Source organism: Poecilia formosa, unplaced genomic scaffold (assembly GCF_000485575.1).
Source record: "Poecilia formosa unplaced genomic scaffold, Poecilia_formosa-5.1.2 Scaffold411, whole genome shotgun sequence".
Classification (NCBI taxonomy): domain Eukaryota; kingdom Metazoa; phylum Chordata; class Actinopteri; order Cyprinodontiformes; family Poeciliidae; genus Poecilia; species Poecilia formosa.
In genome coordinates, this window is record NW_006800350.1 from 97,588 (window position 1) to 116,782 (window position 19,195).

Consider the following 19,195-nt stretch of genomic DNA (forward strand, 5'->3'; position numbering starts at 1 on the left):
CTGGGCTGTGACGTGAAATGGGCATTAACCAATGAAACGTGGCCCCTGTGGTAAGGTCCATAGGCTTCAAACTCGGTCAGATCATTCATAAGGCATGGCCGATTAAAAGTTATCAAAGGTTTGCGTTTTCGTCTGCTAAAGGGTGGTTTCCTGGGGTCAAAGTTCACCTATTTGCCATGAAACACGAAACTGTTATACTGTGAATGGTCACTATCTGGCTCTCTTGACCTAATCAAGATGATTTTGTGTTGGATGACAGATAACAAGTTGGTCTCACTTGCTTTAAAGTTCCAAGAGGGCGTGGCAATGGCGGCATGGCGAAGTTTGGCTCTAAATTCTATATTTTCAAGCCGAGCTGCACCAAAATCACTAGGATGCATCCTTATCCATCCCTGAACAGGGATCGTGGCCTAATTTCTCTACAGCGCCCCCTAGAATTTTTTAAATGATCATCCCCAAGCCATGCTGTAACCTAGAATTATGAAACTTGGTACACATGTGTATCATGTCAGGATGTACAAAAAAGTCTCTTGGAGCCATGGTCCAAACCCAACAGGAAGTCGGCCATTTTGGATAAAATCCGCCATTTACTGTTTTTCATAGACGTCGTATCTGATCGAACTCCTCCTACAGCTTTTGAGATACAGACTTCAAACTCAGCCATGCCCACATGCTTTGACATACAAAAATTCCTGTGATACTTTTGATCTTCAATGTCTCAACCTTCTGCTGACTAAGTGCCAAACTTTGACTATTCACCATAAAACATCAAAGTGAAATAACTTCCACATAAAAGGTCACAGCTGCATCAGACTTCCTATGTCTCACTACTGACCAGTACTCATCAGTTTAGTTAGGTGGTAAATTGATGACATCACCTTAGTCTCGCCCACTTCCGACAGGAAGTCACCTGTTTTTTCTACTGTATGTTATACTTTTACTGTGTTATTCATATGGAATTAATCCTCTGCCAACTGACATAACATGATCTGATGATGAACTCTGTCAATGCCTACTGACCCGTGGGGGCGTGGCCAAATGGTAGTCCCTCGCCATATGCATAAGATTGTCTCTAAATAAGACATGTACCTTCCGATTGGCACCAAACTGGATACGTATGACCTTTGTTCACCGCTAAAGAGCCCAACAGCATTGAATTGTAATTTGACTGCACTGCGCCCCCTACGTCATTCTATAAGCTTTATCTCCTCACTACATTGGCCGATCTGCACCAGATTTTTGGTGTGCCGTTAGGGAGCCATGCCGAACTCCTCGGTGCATATGGCCTGGCGGAAGCACATGTGAACTGCGCAAGAGCATCAGCGGTGGCTGGCAGGAGGCGGTGCTGGAACCCCCGCGGTTGCTATAAGCCGGAGCAGCGGTTTGCTGTGAGGGCCGCTCGAGGCTGCTTGTAGCTTTAATATTATTTATAATCTTTTGGTATTTTGTTTTTAGCTTCTTACCCAATATGGATTCTTTTAAAATAGCATCTTTGAATCTTAACAGGGAAAGGGAGCCTGAAAAACGGGCTTTAATTTATCAAACACTGAACCAAAAGAAAATTGATGTCATTTATTTACAAGAAACTCACAGTGATCATTTAATAGAAACAGACTGGGGCAGAGAGTGGAGGGGGGGAGGTCATTTTTAAGTCACAGCACCTCCAAGAGCGCAGGGGTGGGCTTCCTCTTTTCTAGAGCTTTCACTCCAAACTCTACAGAAGTTGAACATGTCATTCAGGGGAGGTGTCTTTTAGTCAAGATCATTTTAGTATTGTTTTTATCAATATTTATGCTCCTATCAACCAATGCAGAGAAAAAGCGTTTTTTTTTTAGAAAATTGTCTGTAGGTCTGAGGATTATGTTTTTATAGGTGGGGATTTTAACTGTACTGAAAATGAGTTTTTCGGCCGTAATCATGCAGAGCCACATCCCAACATGCTCTGCGGCAGCTGGTCTCGTCAGTGGAGGAGGATGCACGCAGGCTCCAGGCAGTATACATGGTCCCACATTAAAGAAAACCGAATCTCTTTAGCTTGTCTTGATCATTTGTATTGTTTTAAACACCATTTTAACGTGTTTAAGACATGCCAGATTTTACTGGTGGCTTTTACAGATCACTTTTAGGTAGTGTTTTTATTAGAAACATTTTACCTAGAAGCGCTTACTGACATTTTAACTCAGCCTTAACTTATGATCAGGGTTTCAAAGAGATTTTAAGTTATTTTTGGACTGGTTTTAGACAAAGAAAGTCTGATTTTACTTGTCTTAAACAGTGGTGGGACTATGGAAAAGTACAGATAAAACTGCTGAGTCAGTAGCACATTCTCAATGACACTCGTGACATTACCAGATCTATCAGAGAGATCTGGAGATGAACATCATGGAATTAGAACGACTTAGTGAGTCCACAGGAAATCGAGATCCTATTGACGCTCTCAAATCTAAAAGGCAAACTTTAGCAAACCTGCTGGAAAATAAAGTCCAAGGCGTCAGGTCCTGGATCCAGAACATCACAGAGATGGATGCTCCCTCTGGCTCTTTCTTCAGCTTGGAGAGGAAGCACGGACAGAGGAAGCTGATCCATTCTTTGCTGTCGGACACAGGGCAGCAACTGAGTGAACCAGGGCAGATCAGGAGGAGGGCTGTTTAGTTTTACCATTCTCTGTTCAACNGGCAGGAGGCGGTGCTGGAACCCCCGCGGTTGCTATAAGCCGGAGCAGCGGTTTGCTGTGAGGGCCGCTCGAGGCTGCTTGTAGCTTTAATATTATTTATAATCTTTTGGTATTTTGTTTTTAGCTTCTTACCCAATATGGATTCTTTTAAAATAGCATCTTTGAATCTTAACAGGGAAAGGGAGCCTGAAAAACGGGCTTTAATTTATCAAACACTGAACCAAAAGAAAATTGATGTCATTTATTTACAAGAAACTCACAGTGATCATTTAATAGAAACAGACTGGGGCAGAGAGTGGAGGGGGGGAGGTCATTTTTAAGTCACAGCACCTCCAAGAGCGCAGGGGTGGGCTTCCTCTTTTCTAGAGCTTTCACTCCAAACTCTACAGAAGTTGAACATGTCATTCAGGGGAGGTGTCTTTTAGTCAAGATCATTTTAGTATTGTTTTTATCAATATTTATGCTCACAGTACCAATGCAGAGAAAAAGCGTTTTTTTGAGAAAATTGTCTGTAGGTCTGAGGATTATGTTTTTATAGGTGGGGATTTTAACTGTACTGAAAATGAGTTTTTCGGCCGTAATCATGCAGAGCCGCATCCAGCAGCCCAACATGCTCTGCGGCAGCTGGTCTCGTCAGTGGAGGAGGATGCACGCAGGCTCCAGGCAGTATACATGGTCCCACATTAAAGAAAACCGAATCTCTTTAGCTTGTCTTGATCATTTGTATCGTTTTAAACACCATTTTAACGTGTTTAATACATGCCAGATTTTACTGGTGGCTTTTACAGATCACTTTTAGGTAGTGTTTTTATTAGAAACATTTTACCTAGAAGCGCTTACTGACATTTTAACTCAGCCTTAACTTATGATCAGGGTTTCAAAGAGATTTTAAGTTATTTTTGGACTGGTTTTAGACAAAGAAACTCTGATTTTACTTGTCTTAAACAGTGGTGGGACTATGGAAAAGTACAGATAAAACTGCTGAGTCAGCAGCACATTCTCAATAACACTCGTGACATTACCAGATCTATCAGAGATCTCGAGATGAACATCATGGAATTAGAACGACTTAGTGAGTCCACAGGAAATCGAGATCCTATTGACGCTCTCAAATCTAAAAGGCTAACTTTAGCAAACCTGCTGGAAAATAAAGTCCAAGTCGTATTGGTCAGGTCCTGGATCCAGAACATCACAGAGATGGATGCTCCCTCTGGCTTTTTCTTCAGCTTGGAGAGGAAGCACGGACAGAGGAAGCTGATCCATTCTTTGCTGTCGGACACAGGGCAGCAACTGAGTGAACCAGGGCAGATCAGGAGGAGGGCTGTTTAGTTTTACCATTCTCTGTTCAACAATGAATACAAGGAGAACGAGGAACTGTTCCGGGAGTTCTGCGATGAACTACCCCAGGTCTCCGAGGAGACCAACTTTAAGCTGGAGCGCCCTCTGGGCCTTCAGGAACTCCACGCAGCCCTTCTCAGCATGCAGGTCCAGAAGTCCCCAGGCGTTGACGGGCTCACGGTCGAGTTCTACAAGGCCTACTGGGACATTCTGGCCAAAGGCCTGCTCGATGTCTACAACGAGAGTCTGCACACTGGTTCACTCCCCTTGTCTTGCCGCAGGGCAGTCATCACCCTGCTGCCCAAAAAGGATAACTTGCAGGACATTAAGAACTGGCCCTCTGTGTCCCTCCTCTGCACCGATTACAAGATCCTCTCCAAGGCTCTGGCATTGAGGCTGGGAAGGGCTGTGGAGCAGGTCATCCACTGAGATCAGACCTATTGCATCCCCAGCAGGTCCATGGTAGATAACATCTAGGGGGGTTGGGTTCAGCGAGGGTCTTATTGCCAAGATCCAGGTACTGTACAGTGACATTGAGAGTGTGCTGAAGATCAACGGCAGCCTGTGTGCTCCTTTTAGGGTGTGTAGAGGCATTCAACAGGGCTGTGCGCTCAGGGATGCTCTACGGACTCTCCCTGGAACCCCTCCTCCAGAAAATACCCTCGAGTGTTTATTGTCTGGCTGCACTCACAAATGTCCTACCGGGGTAGAGTGCTGGTTTTAAACAACCTTGTAGCATCACAGCTGTGGCACAAACTCTCTGTTTTAGACCCACCACGTGGCCTGCTTGCAAAAATACAGTCAGAGATGGTAAATTTTGTCTGGAACGGTCTACATTGGGTGGCACAGTCTGTGTTGTTTTTACCAAGAGAGGAGGGGGACAAGGGCCTTTTCCACCTGGCCAGTAGAACAACTACATTCCGTTTGCAGTTCCTTGAGAAATACTTGACAGGATCTCCTGTGTAGAGGGATGTGGCCAGCTGTATCCTCAGACATGTTAATTTTCTGAGGCTGGATGCTGCTCTGTTTTTTTAACCGATTTTAGTCTTTTAAAGTTAAAGGGGTTGCCTCAGTTTTATCAGGGTGTTTTTAATTCCTGTGGCCTTTTTAAACTTTGCCGTTCACAGGCGCATAACTCTATGCATTGGCTCTTCTAAAGGCTCTTCTAAAGAAGAGTCTGTGGGTCCAGACTGGACGTGTGTGGTGGCACCATACCAGGACTGTTGAAGGCGCTGTGTAGGTCCAAGACGACAACCGTGAAACATCTGGTGGAGGCAGCTGGACCGAACTTGTCTAACGCCCAGGCCGTTGCATCTCTGCTGGGGGTCCAGTCCACTAGACTTGTGCAGCGTTTCCTGGACCGTTTGAAGGAGAGGATGATGGCCGGAGAGAGGCGTCTCCTGCAGCTCCTCCATGAAAAAAAGGCTTCGCCGGACCTGACAGACCCGGTCCCTGATGTGACCCTGAACACCGGCCTCACAAAGAACAGCGGTCCCCTGCTAGCCAGCAAAGACTCACAGATCAGCCTCCAGAGTACGGGCCCAAAAGTACTCTACAAAAACTGTCAAAGTCCTGAATGAAAGAACTCTACAGAACAGACCAGTGAGCTTGTGGGCGGATCGTCTGAGAGGACAAACTTCTCAGTGGAGGACGCTCTACAAATTTCCCATAAAAAAAACGGACTGGTGATCTGCAATGGAGGATTTTACATGGTGCCATTGCTACCAATTCGTTTTTATCGGTTTTTAGTCCAAGGGTTTTAAATGAGTGTCTTTTCAGTGGCCTGTCTGAGAGTGTTTTTCATGTTTTTATTGATTGTAGGAGATTGACATTTTTTAGTTTATTGATGAGTGTTTTTAGCTGTTTTGGCATTGTTTTTACCAGTTCTATATTTATTTATGGACTGTGTTCTAACAAAGCCAACAAGCCAAAGTGCCAGATTTTAAATTTCTTAATTGCAGAAGCCAAAATGGCTATTTTATTTATCTTGAAAAGACAGACTCCAGGCTGGACCTCATCTTGATGCCGTGGCTCTGTGGAAGTGCAACGTCAAGGCCAGGCTGAGGCTGGAGTTTTGCTTCCACAGAGCCACTGGGAACATGGGAAATTTCCTGCAGCTATGGGGTTTTAATGAGATTCTGTGCAATATATCAACTCAGGGAAAACTGTTATTTAACAAGCACCTTATTTAATTATTTTTTAAGCTTGTCCTGATGTGAATATCTTGTGTTTTTAATTGTATTCTATGCACTTTCTTATTGTAAATAAATGGCTTAGATTATCTTACACAAGAGCCTACATTAGAAATGTTTACACAGGTGGTAAAGACTAATTCTTTCACTCCTTCAAAAGTAAGATATCTCCCAAATCTTCTGTTTTTGTTTTGAAGATTTCCTAAAGACACGATGTGAGGAAGAAGTGTGAAATATCTTTTAAAGAGAGACGGATTCACTGCACAGCATGGATGAATCTCGCATCGGATTTTGGTCTCAATCGCAGATGCTGAAACACTCTTCAACTAGAAATAATATATATAGGTTATGCATGTTTATATGTATACATACATATAAACATGCATTCAGTAATCATTATTTGTCTTTGTACATTTATATAAATATGTATGATAATACTAAATTTAAATAAATTATGAACCGTTGTGTGCTTTGTAAAATGCTCATCATACATCAATATTACATCAATATTCTATTCCTATTCTATTGTTTTCCCCACTAAGCATATTTAAATATGCTGAACTATGTATCAATACAATTAAAATACTTTAAAAATACATTGATTTTTAAATGTAGCTTTGATAGCAGTGTGTATAATGTTTCCAGTAACAAAAAAAGCGTGTAATAATCGATTAAATGTGCAGATACATCATTGTGCCTGCCAAACGTATAACGCAGAGTGGAGTGGTCGACCGCTCCAAGATGGCCGCCCTAAATCTCGTGAGCGACAATAGGCGAGGGTGGTCCATGAGGCGTCTATTCTTATATTTCTATGTTGTAATTACACCTAACAGAAATTAATTTAACCATAGAATGTCATGACTATGTGTGTAGGGCTGCACCAATTTCAGTTTTCTGGTCAGTCGGCGATTACTGATCTTTAAAAAGCTTTACCTGTCAATTTAGATTTTTGTCGATACTATTTTTTTTTTGTCTAAAATGTGTAGCAAGAAAGTCGCTAAGTTGGCAACAGTGGGGTGAATATTGTTAAATGAAACTGTGCAGACATGACCTGGTGGGCCGATCTGTTAGTCAAACTTCTGACTGCAGAGCAGAAGAGGACAGATGCTCATTTATAAACCTTTGCAGAAGATCGGCTTCACATGTATCAGCCGATCATCCATTCCCCAAAGTTAAGAAAATCGGCGCCAATAAATGGGCCAATACATGGGCCAACACATGTGTGTTGTGTAAGTCCAATTCAATTAACTCCATTTTTAACCTATGTATACGTGCATATATAATGTAGACATCACTGTCAGAGATGCAATAAGTTTAGCAGATTTTTGAATGATCTAATAATGTGACTGTTGATTGCAGCCAGTCCACAATATTAGCAAAACTAAAGGTCCCAAAACTAAATTTCGCTTAGAGCCCTATGAAGGTTTGGGCTGGCCCTAACTCTATGTAATCGCTGCACGTCTTGGACCACTTTGTGGTTAATCTGCAACATTTCCAGTTTTCTGAAGCTTGCAAATAAGTTTTGCCACAGTGTTGTGTGTGATGCTCGTTCCATGTTTTCTGTTAAAGTTTCGTGCAACCATGTGACTGCTTCCTGATCCAGCCATCAGTATAATTTAAATTCTTTGCTCTTTTGTCAAACGCATCTTCTTTGGGTATCTGAAATATAAAGAAATATACATTTTACATTCTCCTCTGTATGGAAACTTGTGGCCCATTGTTCCTATTTATGTCCAAAGATAACTTCAGTTTTGTTTCTGTTCAGCTGGAGAAAGTTTTGGCACATCCACACATGTATCTGTTCTAAGCATCTGTTTAAGAACAGATACATGATGTCACCAGTTTCAGTCACCTGGTGACATCATAATGTAGAGCTGTGAAAACTAATCTAATTATTTGTTACAAAATTTCACATCTTTCTCATATAATATCTCTTATCTAATTGTCTCTGTCCTGATAATGCTCAGAATTCTAACACTTTTTTGGAGTTTACTTTATTCACCATTAGTCAGGCAGCAGTTCTGCTGCTCTTCTCATCCAGGTTTGACCTGGAAGCTTTTGTTTATGTAGTCAATTTATAATATTCACATTAGCCAACGTTACCCTAATTAAAACCTTATTTTCTTTTACAGTGTGTTGAAGCCAAGAAGTTTTGCTGGTATTTTGAGGAACGATATCCTGCATATTTTGTGTAAGTCCAATTCATTTAACTCCATTTTTAACCTTCACAATTATCTGCATATTAAAACAGGCATTGTCACATAAAATGAATTATAATAACTTGGAAAGTTCTTTCATTTAATTCTTTAAATGAAAAAGTACAGGGAAACCTTTTTATTAATTAATTGCACACATAGTGATGTAGTTCAATCATTTCTTTCTCTTTATTATGGTGGATTTCTGACAACCCAGAAAAAATGTTTCTCCAAAAATGTGTGCATTTTATATGAATAAGATGGAATTTTAGATGTGTACATATAATGTACTTATACATAGACACCAATAAAGTTTGACAAATCAGTTTTGAATCTATTTATCAGTTCCTCCATTGATATTGTAAAAATTTTGAGTAGCAAAACAGCACTCACAAAATGGCGTCAGATGTTAACCTGCTTTTAGATGGAGGAAACAGAAACCAAGGCATTAAGAGAAGCCTGTTGACTTTATCTGGATGAGCCGTGAAATCACATCTGCGTGCATCAGGATCAATTTCGCAAGACATCGACAACTGTAGACCTGTTGCCTTGACAACCCACATCATACAGGTCCTGCATCTGTTCAGTGATTGGACATGTGCAATACCTGATAACAAGCACATATCAGGTACAATTCAGAAAATTAATCAGTTTGCTTATCAACTTCTCACCGATATGCAAGAGTTTAATAACAAAATAATTCAACCTGAGAGTTAAATACTTTAATCAACAAACTCCCTAAGCTATTAACTAAACTAAACCAGAGAAAAACATGCAAGAATGATGAAAACTAAACTAACAGTAAACAGTAAACAATTCCAATAACAGTCAATGAACAAGAGTATTTGTACCTGAGTCTCACTTGTCAGATTAAAAGTACGTTTTGAATATAATAAAATTTAAGCATTCCTTCCTGCTTTAAAAATTCCTTTCATTAAGCCCACATTCTTAAAAACACATTCTTAAAAACACATTCTGTGTTTTTAAGACACAGAATGTGTCTTAAAAACACATTCTGTTTTTAAGAATTGTTGTCATATGCTAATTTTGAATGTCATATTTCCATTATCTGTAAGTGGAAAATCGTCATAATTTTAAAAAGGCGAGGCTTTCAAATATCCATCTGTTTGTAGTTAATGTATATAATGTTTTTCACTTAGTAATAAGGCTCCTAAAATAAATTAATTGATTGGGTCTGATGAAATATTACAGTTTAGTATAAACTGTGAATGTTGAGAAATCAGATTTATTTAGGAAGTATTTGTAAATGAAACTAATATTTACACTAATTTAGATCAGATGAACCAGAAATCAATAACCTCTTGGACAATTGATTCTTCGTCTATTGATCAATCACTGCAGTGATAGATCTAATTTAGTATTTTCAAAACCAAAATGGAGGCTTAAACAGACAAGTTCTGCTGTTTTAAACAATCTATTTAAAGCAACCAAAACACTGTAAAAACCTTAATTAATTGTTTATGAGCAACAGTGTTTCCCACTGTTGGCTGCATGAGCAGGAAGAAGCCATGTTTGGGATGCAGGAGCTAGCAGAAAGGATAAAAACTTCAACAACACTTGCTTTAGGAGAAGGCTCTATCACCAGAGTAATTAGTAAACACCACACACTTTGTGTTTAAATAAGGTATTATTCAGAAAATTAATCAAATGAACCAATCACACACTCAAACAGGATGAGTGTATGACCAAATGTATGTGGGAAAAATACATGTGGTCATATTTCCCACATGTATTGTGTAAAAGAAACATCTCCAGTAGAGACTGTAACGATCATAGGTGCAAATATTTCCTCCCTTCTGAAGCTGTTGTTTCTCATCCTAAAACTAGTTTGAGATTCCAGAGACTTGGAAGTCTGAGATATACTGTCTTATTCATCGTGCATCCTGCTTTCTGTCATATGCAAACAAGTTCTGTGTTTTTAATGCTGCTCTTCATAAACCAATTCATTGGCCTGAGTTCTGAATATTTGGTTTCCAGGCTACTGCTCATGCGGTTTAAAAGGAAATGTAAGCTTTTGTTTGCAATGCACAAAGTGTGATTAATGCCAGCATTAAAATGCACTTGTGTGTCTGATGCCTGTGATGCCTGGCATCAGACACAGATGCCTGTGCCACTTAGTGTGATGCCTCTGAGGAAATATCAGAGGCATTAAAATCATGTGGACAGGAAGTTGTAATTTGCAATTGTTTCTGTTATGTACAGTCTGTCTCTCTAGCTCTTGGTGAAGGCAGACGCTTTTTTCCTCTGCTCCCTACTCTGACCCGTCTGACCCTGCTTGCTGTTTTTGGGCACCATACTTCATAGAATCAAACATGGAGAATCAACATTTATCTTATGCCTCTCTTTTTATCTTTTTTCTCCTTCCTTTGGTTTGTTATTTTGTTTGCATTTCCTTCTAATTCATGTAAAGCACTTTGAATTGCCTTGTTACTGAAAATGTGCTATATGTCTTATCCTACTTTACTTGATGTAGAGCAACTACAGGGAATGAGTTTTGTCTGCATCAATTATTTACTGACACATTGATGGTTACAGAGTAGCAAGTAGCTAATCTGCCAACATTCCCCTGAACGTTGCAGGTTTCTTGCTACAGTCACCAGACTCAAAGTGAATAAAGTTCCAGCACCTGACAGCAATGGAACAAGAAACTGAAAGAAGCTCTTCTCTCAGTTTCTTGTTCCACTCTCACAGCTGAGTCAGCACTTCTCTCAGTTGCAGGGAGAAGGGAAGGGGAGGGAAGCAACAAGCAGCTTACAGTACCCAGTACCCACATTGTTTATCAATGTGGAGCATCATCCATCTGCTGCAACAAACCCATTGTCATCTGAACAAAGCAGGCATGTTTAGTTATCATCTTATAATGCGTACAACAAGAGAGACAACAAGAGAGGCACTAAAACATACCACATGAAACATTGTTTTTGTAAATCATAAACAAAAATGTCAGCAATGCTCAAGCTTTATCTTCAACAGTTAATAGGCTCACAATCCCTCCTCTGACTGTTCCACCTGAACTCCACTCTGACCGTCTGCAGAACCAGAACCAAACATGAAGAAACAGCATTCAGCTTCTATGCACCACAAATCTGGAGCAAACGTCCAGAAAATTGCATAACAGCTGAAACCCTGAGTTCATTTAAATCTAGACTAAAAATCCACATTGCTTTTGAGTTGCTTTTGAAACATAATAAATGGAACATTGACCAATTGATGATTTTAATGGTGACACTCATCAAAATGTAATATTTGTTTTAAGTTTTCTCAATTATTGATTGCATGGTGATTTAGTATTTTTGTGTTTTTATGATGTAAAGCACTTCAAACTGCCTTGTTGCTGAAATGTGCTGTACAAATACACTGGAATGATTGATTTAATTTCTCTTTGTGATTAATAAATTATTTTGGAATTTAATCTAATTAAAATGAATATAACAGACCAGACTTTGCATTGCCCTTTAGCATGTTCTTCTTCTGTGAGGGATCAGTGACCTGTTGGTCTGTCTGCCTGTTTTGTCGCAGATGTCGCTCCTATGAGGACTGCTGTGGAACTCGCTGTTGTGTCAGAGCCTTATCCATTCAGAGATTATGGTACTTCTGGTGAGTTCCCCTAATCTACTTCTGCTTTACACCTAAACTAATCTTAAAATATTCAAGCTAGCAGATTTTTAAAGTCTCGGTAAAATGCCTGGTGTTATTTGTTCAAGATCCACTACAGCCTACACTACAGTCTAAAATAAAGGCATGAGCCTTTAGCCTAACAGACTCTCTGAAGCAGGAGGAGCAGCTTCTCTTTAATTTTGATTTTTGATATTTTTTGCATTTTAGTACTTATTGTATAAACCAGGGGTCCCCAAACTTTTTCCTGTGAGGGTCACATAAATTTTCCCTACTCTGGTGGGGGGCCGGAGTCAGTTTGTAACAGAAAAAGTGTGACGATTACAGGAATGCCTAAATGTAAAAATGTATTGTTTTCCAGAAAGCACAATCAAATAACCCTCTCTGGGTTCTTCACAGAACAAAAGTCAGGAAATAAATAATAACACTATTAATGAAATAAATAATAACCAAATAACCCTCTCTGGGTTCTTCACAGAAAAAATCCAGGAAATAACACTATTTATGAAATAAATACTGTATTTTCCGGACTATGAGCCACAACCCCAGAGTTTATTTATAACTCTGGGGTTATTTTCCGGACTATAACCCGCGGATATCTCTGCTGCTCCAGGTTTTCCACAATGATGCAGCAGAGGAGGGCGGACACCCAATATTTGAGTCATAACAAGTCAATTGAATATCACATTTATTATGGTTGAAAAAAAAAAGTTGCCAAGTTTAGATTTAACTGAACTGATTACGGTAGTTTCCGAACGGTAACTGTAACAGTAAAAGTGCTGATCCTTCGTGTCCTAGCATGTGCCCATTTTCATTTAGCACATGCTAGTTGCTACTAGCATGCTGTACTAGCATGTGCTAAATGAAAATGGGCGTGTTCTTCTTCTTCTTTAGATTCCAACGGCAGCTTGCATCCGTTATTGTTGCATTACTGCCATCTATTGGATCCTAATATCTATACCTCAAATTCTCATAATGATCCCAGTATTATTTAAAAAAAAAAAAAATCTTCCTTTTCCCCTCAGTGCTATTTAACTGATCAACAACATCCTCAAAATTTCAATTCCCTATTAAAACCTTATTCCATTTTAATGGGCGCTTTCTTCTTTTATTTCCAATTTTGACTTCCAATGATTCACTTTCTGCTAAAGAGCCCCCTGGTGGTTGAAGAAAAATCCACATATAAGCAGCACAGGACTATAAGCCGCATGGTTCAAAGCTTAGGAAAAAACTAGCGGCTCATAGTCAAGAAAATACAGTATATGAAAAAAAATCTAAATGCTCTCTAAGTCAGTCTATAAGCTTTAGGGTTCCATGTTTTGCTCCAGGAAAAATTAAAGGTGTGACGTGTTGGAGGATGTTGTTCTGTTGTCTTCACACCAGGCAGCCAAATGGTGGCGCTGCAGATGATAAGATTAGAAGATAAGATGGGCTTCACGTCTAAGTGTCGGCCAATCACGATCCCCCAAAATTAAGGAAATCGGTGCCGAGAAATCAACTGGCCGACAAATTACTTGGCCAGTAAATGTTTATAATGTAAACAGCACTGCCAGAGATGCAATAAGTTTATAGCAGGAGTGTGAATGATCTACTGGTCCACATTGTTAGCAGAATTAAACCAAAATTTTGCTTAGGGCCCTATGGCCCTAAGCAAAATTAGGGCCATCTGTTGATAGGAGGTCTGTTGATTGACGTGATTCCAGTAAATAAATTGTGTGGTTTCTCTCTCAGCAGAGGTATTTTAAAAACAGTATTGCAGGGTTTTCCCCAGAAAACTTACTAAGCCAGGTGGTCGGGGTGCCGAGACAGTCCACCGGTGGTCCACTGTGTTTTTGTATCAAAAGATGTGAAGGTGACAGGAAATGTAAAAGTATTACTGTGTAATTAGATGTTACGGGAAAAGATCTCCTGTGAAATGCTATTTAAACCCACAACTAGTCTAAAAACAACAAATTTGAACTTCTGTTTAATCCAAATTAAGTCAGCGGCTCTATCAGGCTCCCAAGGGCTTCAGGGGCCCCATAAATGCTAATATTTTAAAACAGACCACAGATACATAAATTTAACACTTGAGATGATCAATGTTGTTAAATTGTATTAAATTGTTTAGGCATACATAAATTAAATGATTTTAAATTGTTTAACAAGATTTTAAGGAGTTGGCAAGTTTACTTTGTAAAACTTCAAAGAACAATATTCATAGTTAGATTGTTTTGTTACCATAGCAACAATCTGATGCTGTGAGTTTAACCTTTGAATTTACAAATACAAATTAGTAAACTGCGATTATAACTTATTGCTTTTTAGGCTGGCCAATTAAACTACTCCCTTCTCCCATATTTCACTAAATCTAACACAGAAGCTGTTAGAAGTGCTAATATTTTTAGCAACAAAAGGGGCCCCTAAGTCAGATTCTGCTCAAGGCCTTCATACAGCCTTGGAGCGGCCCTGCATGATGAGTTAAATCTGCTGCTCTATGCAGAGATGCGCAACAAACGAGAGATTTAATTCAATGCTGCTAATGTGGCTTGAGTAGCTCTTCCATTTAGTGTCTGTTGAGTTTTTAATAAGCGTCACAGAAACTATTCTGGTTGGTCGAGTTTATGGGACGAGTTTCTCAGATCTCCTGCGGCCGCGCGTATTAACTCTAAGTAGACAATGCATTTGATATGGTTTGATGCATCGTGTAACCGGAAAAATAATACTAAAAATAATAATAAAATAATATAAAATCAGCGTGATGCGTGACTCCGAGGAGAGCGCGAAAGCTCCTCACCAGGCTGAACATGCATGATGAGGTTAGCGCTGCTCGTTATCCACAAACGCTCCGGCCAACCGGGACCACAAACATAAACTTTGCAGACAGACACAGAGCCACACGCTGGGCAGCGTGTTGAGATGTAAACGCCGCATATGTAATTGTTCGTTCACAAAGATAAATCATTCTCACCACTCCACAACGCACCTCTGAATTTGATACAAGTTATTCCTGCGGTTCACATTGAGCTGCGCAACCAGAGCTAACGCGGCGGGTTTTAAACTCTTACCTAGAGTTCTCCAAAATATCATAATTCCTCACAGTAGGTTTGTAAATAGCCATACAGGTCAGCCTGTGTCCAGTTTGAGTGAAAGGAGGTGCGCGCGATCCCGCTGAGGTAAAGCAGCGGCAGCGCGCGAGGCAAAGCACAGAGGCAAAGCACAGAAGCGCCAGTGGTGTGATTGGTCCGCACGCTGTCGGCTTTAAATGCATAAACTATAAACCTATCTATTATAAACCTATCCTTTAGGAATAAACACAGGACGAAAAATGGGATTTTCGGCAACTATTGACACCTTGTTCTGCCGTGCGCATGCAGATGGAGGGCTTTCGGCAAGAGGTTTTTGTCAGAGTCGAGCACTGCCAAAAATGGTCAAAAATGCTGTGTGTCCGTGTTCCCCTATCACCCCCATCCCCTTGTGCCTAGCAGAGGTTTTCATATTTAAATGAAGTTGCTGAGTGCCATGCAAAGCTAGTAAAGCGTGGCGGGCCGCCAGGCTTATAATACACTGGGGGAAACCCTGTGTAAGGCAGATAATTTGGGATTAGCACTCTGGTGTTGTGATCCAGAGTGCATTGAGGCACTCTACTTGGGACTGAAGCGATCTGTTTGAGGAGCAGCTTCTTTACTGTAATATTGCACCATGTTGCGTTTTCCTCTCAGGGTCCTGCTCATGATGGGGGTGTTGTTCTGCTGCGGTGCTGGCTTCTTCATCCGCAGAAGGATGTATCCTTCTCCTCTGAGAGATGAGCCAACCTTCAATGTGTCCTTCACCAGGCAATCTGTCACCTCTCCAGGTAAAGCAGGGTCTTCCCAAAATCAAGCACATTTTATCAGCAGGATAAAATGTGCTGATTGAATTAGCAATAAGAAGCTGTACAAGCCTTATCTACTAAGTTGCAATAAAAAATATATATGTTTACTTCAAAATGAGATCAAATTTGACATCTCCTGTTTCAAATCTATATCTTCATGCCATAATACACAGCAAATTCAAAAGTGTTAAATGTTTTGGTGTTAATAGACTTTGTGCAAAAGAGGGTTGTTTTTACTCTAATAGAGTCACTTTCTGTTTATGTAACTCTGGGGTGTATATTATTAGTAGTTAAAATCCAGTGTTAAAACAAAGTGTTTCCGTATCAAATCTAGAGGTGTTAAAATGGAATCAATAACTCTTGACTTCTGAACTCTGAACTCCACCAGCGGCTCTAACACTGAAGGAGTTAATTCACTGCCTCCGCCCCCAGAATCACAGATTCCCACCGAAGCAACAGAAGCCAAGTCATTTCAGGACTATTTACTCGCCACATGTCTGAGTTATTTACTGCACTTGGTAAGTTACTTTTCTTCTGACATGGTTTATAACTATTATTTTGAGTTGAGCTCATTCGCCACACGGCTCGGTGTTAGCATTTTTAGCTTAGCGTGCCGAATGTTAGCGGAGTATTTGTTGGAAAAATATCGAGCCGGTAAAGATTTAATCAATTTATTGACTAACTTGAACAGATCCGTAATAATCTGGAGTGTGTTTTTTCGTGATGTTGAGTGTTTACATGCATTTTGGTCAGATTTATCAAACTTTCTGATCGATTTTTTCCATTGAAAAAAATGTAAAAGGCTTTTTCACGTTGAGAGCATTATTCCCGCTGTTGTGTCTTCTTATCTACGTTTTGCAGCATGTTTTAATCCTTTTATTGCCTTTTTGTGAATATATTTTGTGTATATTTTATTCAAATTTGGTGCTTTATCCATAGGATTTTGTCCCTATTCTCAAGAATCACTGATATACAAAAAGGCCACCAAATTTGAATAAAATATACACAAAATATATTTTTAATATCTGACTAAACTAACCTGAGTCATGTGAGCACAACAATGTATATTTTTCTTGTATTTGCTGAATATTTTTTTATTTTAAACATTGTAGGATGATGCCTGTAAAATCCCTTGTCCAGGAGCAGAACTCAACACATTATAATAGTTTAAAACAATTAAAGAAATACTAAATTTATATATTATGACTATTAAGTAAAAGTACTCATATAAATAAATATAAAAGTATCGATAAATTGAATTAAAAATAATTTTTAGATATTTTCCAACTTCGTTTAAATTTGTCCCTAGTTTTTGTCAACACCGTCAGACATGAAAAGAATGTAAAAAAAAAAAATCAGGCATTATTGGGGTGCACCAGAACTTCTGAGGACCCCATGACGTCGTCTTTTCTCTTCCTTTGCTAAGAGAGCTAGTTAGCTACGAAGCTGAAGTTGGTTTCCAATTCTAGCTTCCAATTACGTTGGCCCTGAGGTGCAAAACACTACAACATTAACGAAGCACAATTACAAATACAAAAACACTTCAACATTACGGAAAACACAACAACATTACGGAAAACACAACACATTAAGAAAAACACAACACATTAAGAAAAACACAACACATTTAGGAAAACACAACGACATTTCGGAAAACACAACACATTAAGAAAAACACAACACATTTAGGAAAACACAACGACATTACGGAAAACACAACGACATTTCGGAAAACACAACGACATTTTGGAAAACACAACGGCATTTCGGAAAACACAACACATTAAGAAAAACAAGCTGGATATTTAAAACCATGTCTGGGATTTGTGAAACAGTTTTCTGATTTGTGAAAACTCAGTAAAATTCGAATTTCACCATTTATTTTCATTTGGATCACCATCTGATTTGTGAAACTTCACTTAACAGACCCCTGCAAAAGATCTGTCCTTCCAACAGCCATCACCATAATGAGTTACACCAACATTTTATTTCCCATTGGGATTAATAAAGTGGTTTTGAATTAGAATTGAATTTGAAAAAACTGCATGGAACATAGTAATCTGATCTTTAGGGAAGTTTCACAAATCACATAAAGGTTTCACAAATTCCAAACATGGATTAAAATATTCTGCTATTAGAGCACAACAATATAGTCCAGATTTGAAGAGTCTAGGTGTTGCAGTTTTGGAGCTGGAGTGACCAATATCCAAAAAATGTCTGAAATCAGCCTTTATTGAAGTTTCACAAATCAGAAAAAAGCTTCACAAATCCCAAACATGGTTTTACATATTCTGCTATTAATTGAAAATAATCTGATCCAGGTTTGAAGTGTCTATGTGTTGTAGATTTGGAATTAGACCAGTTCTAGTGTGATCCAGATGCAAAAAAGTGGTAAAATCAACCTTTGTTGAAGTTTCACATATCAGAAAAAAGTTTCACAAATCCCAAACATGGTTCTAAATATTCTGCTTGAAGAGAAGAATAATCTATTCCAGGTTTGAAGTGTCTAGCTGTAGTAGTTTTTTAATTAGAGCACATCTATGGTGATCCAAATGAAAATAAATGGTGAAATTCGAATTTTACTGAGTTTTCACAAATCAGAAAACTGTTTCACAAATCCCAGACATGGTTTTAAATATCCAGCTTGAAGAGGAGAATAATCTATTCCAGGTTTGAAGAGTCTAGGTGTTGTAGATTTGGAATTAGACCAGTCCTAGTGTGATCCAGATGCAAAAAAGTGGTAAACTTTATTGAAGTTTCACAAATCCCAAACATGGTTTTAAATATTCTGCTTGAAGGGGAGAATAATCTACTTCAGGTTTGAAGAGTCTAGGAGTTGTAGTTTTTTAATTAGAGTAAATCTATGGTGATCCAAATGCCAAAAAATTGTGATTTTCAAACTTTCTTGAGTTTTCACAAATCAGAAAAAGGTTTCACAAATCTCAAACATGATTCTAAATATTCTGCTATTAGAGTAGAATAATCTAGTCCAGGTTTGAAGTGTCTATGAGTTGTAGTTTTTTAATTAGAGCAGTTTTAGTAATGAAAGAGGTGCCAAAAATGGTGAAAATCGAATTTTAATAAGTTTTCACAAATCAGAAAAAAGTTTCACAAATCCCAAACATGGTTCTATTTCATCCCTACTGACCGCCAGAGGGCGGTGCTGAAAGCACTGAATGTTCCTTTCGCGCATGCGCTGTTCGAGCAATAATGTCAACAGAGTCACACCTGTGACACATCGGATGATCAATCAGAGGCTATATAGCATGACGTCATCCGAAGCTCTGTTCCTCTTTTCTTCTCGCGT

At 39.2% G+C, this 19,195-nt stretch overlaps 1 protein-coding gene and 1 long non-coding RNA gene across 2 annotated transcripts in view; both read left to right on the forward strand.

Moving 5' to 3' along the window:
- The window catches only part of LOC107833595 (uncharacterized), a 17,794-nt gene extending 11,523 nt beyond the window's left edge, over window positions 1–6,271 (forward strand). The window contains exon 3 of the long non-coding RNA XR_001659357.1: window positions 5,140–6,271. This is a non-coding gene — a long non-coding RNA (uncharacterized LOC107833595). The remainder of the gene's footprint in view (window positions 1–5,139) is intronic.
- Window positions 6,272–7,621: 1,350 nt separating this feature from the next.
- LOC103155073 (VOPP1 WW domain binding protein) lies at window positions 7,622–16,857 on the forward strand. Its single transcript, XM_016663259.1, has 6 exons — window positions 7,622–7,627; window positions 8,337–8,395; window positions 11,940–12,017; window positions 15,737–15,870; window positions 16,321–16,406; window positions 16,849–16,857. Exons 1-6 carry the CDS (start codon window positions 7,622–7,624, stop codon window positions 16,855–16,857), a joined length of 372 nt encoding a protein of 123 aa, XP_016518745.1.
- The last annotated feature ends 2,338 nt before the right edge of the window (window positions 16,858–19,195 follow it).

What these genes read in the sequence shown, in the direction of transcription:
- LOC103155073 (XM_016663259.1), top strand. An exon ending in CAGAGATTATGGTACTTCTG is followed by an intron (nt 12,018 to 15,736) that starts GTGAGTTCCCCT and finishes TTTTCCTCTCAG; the next exon opens with GGTCCTGCTCATGATGGGGG. An exon ending in GCAATCTGTCACCTCTCCAG is followed by an intron (nt 15,871 to 16,320) that starts GTAAAGCAGGGT and finishes CTCCGCCCCCAG; the next exon opens with AATCACAGATTCCCACCGAA.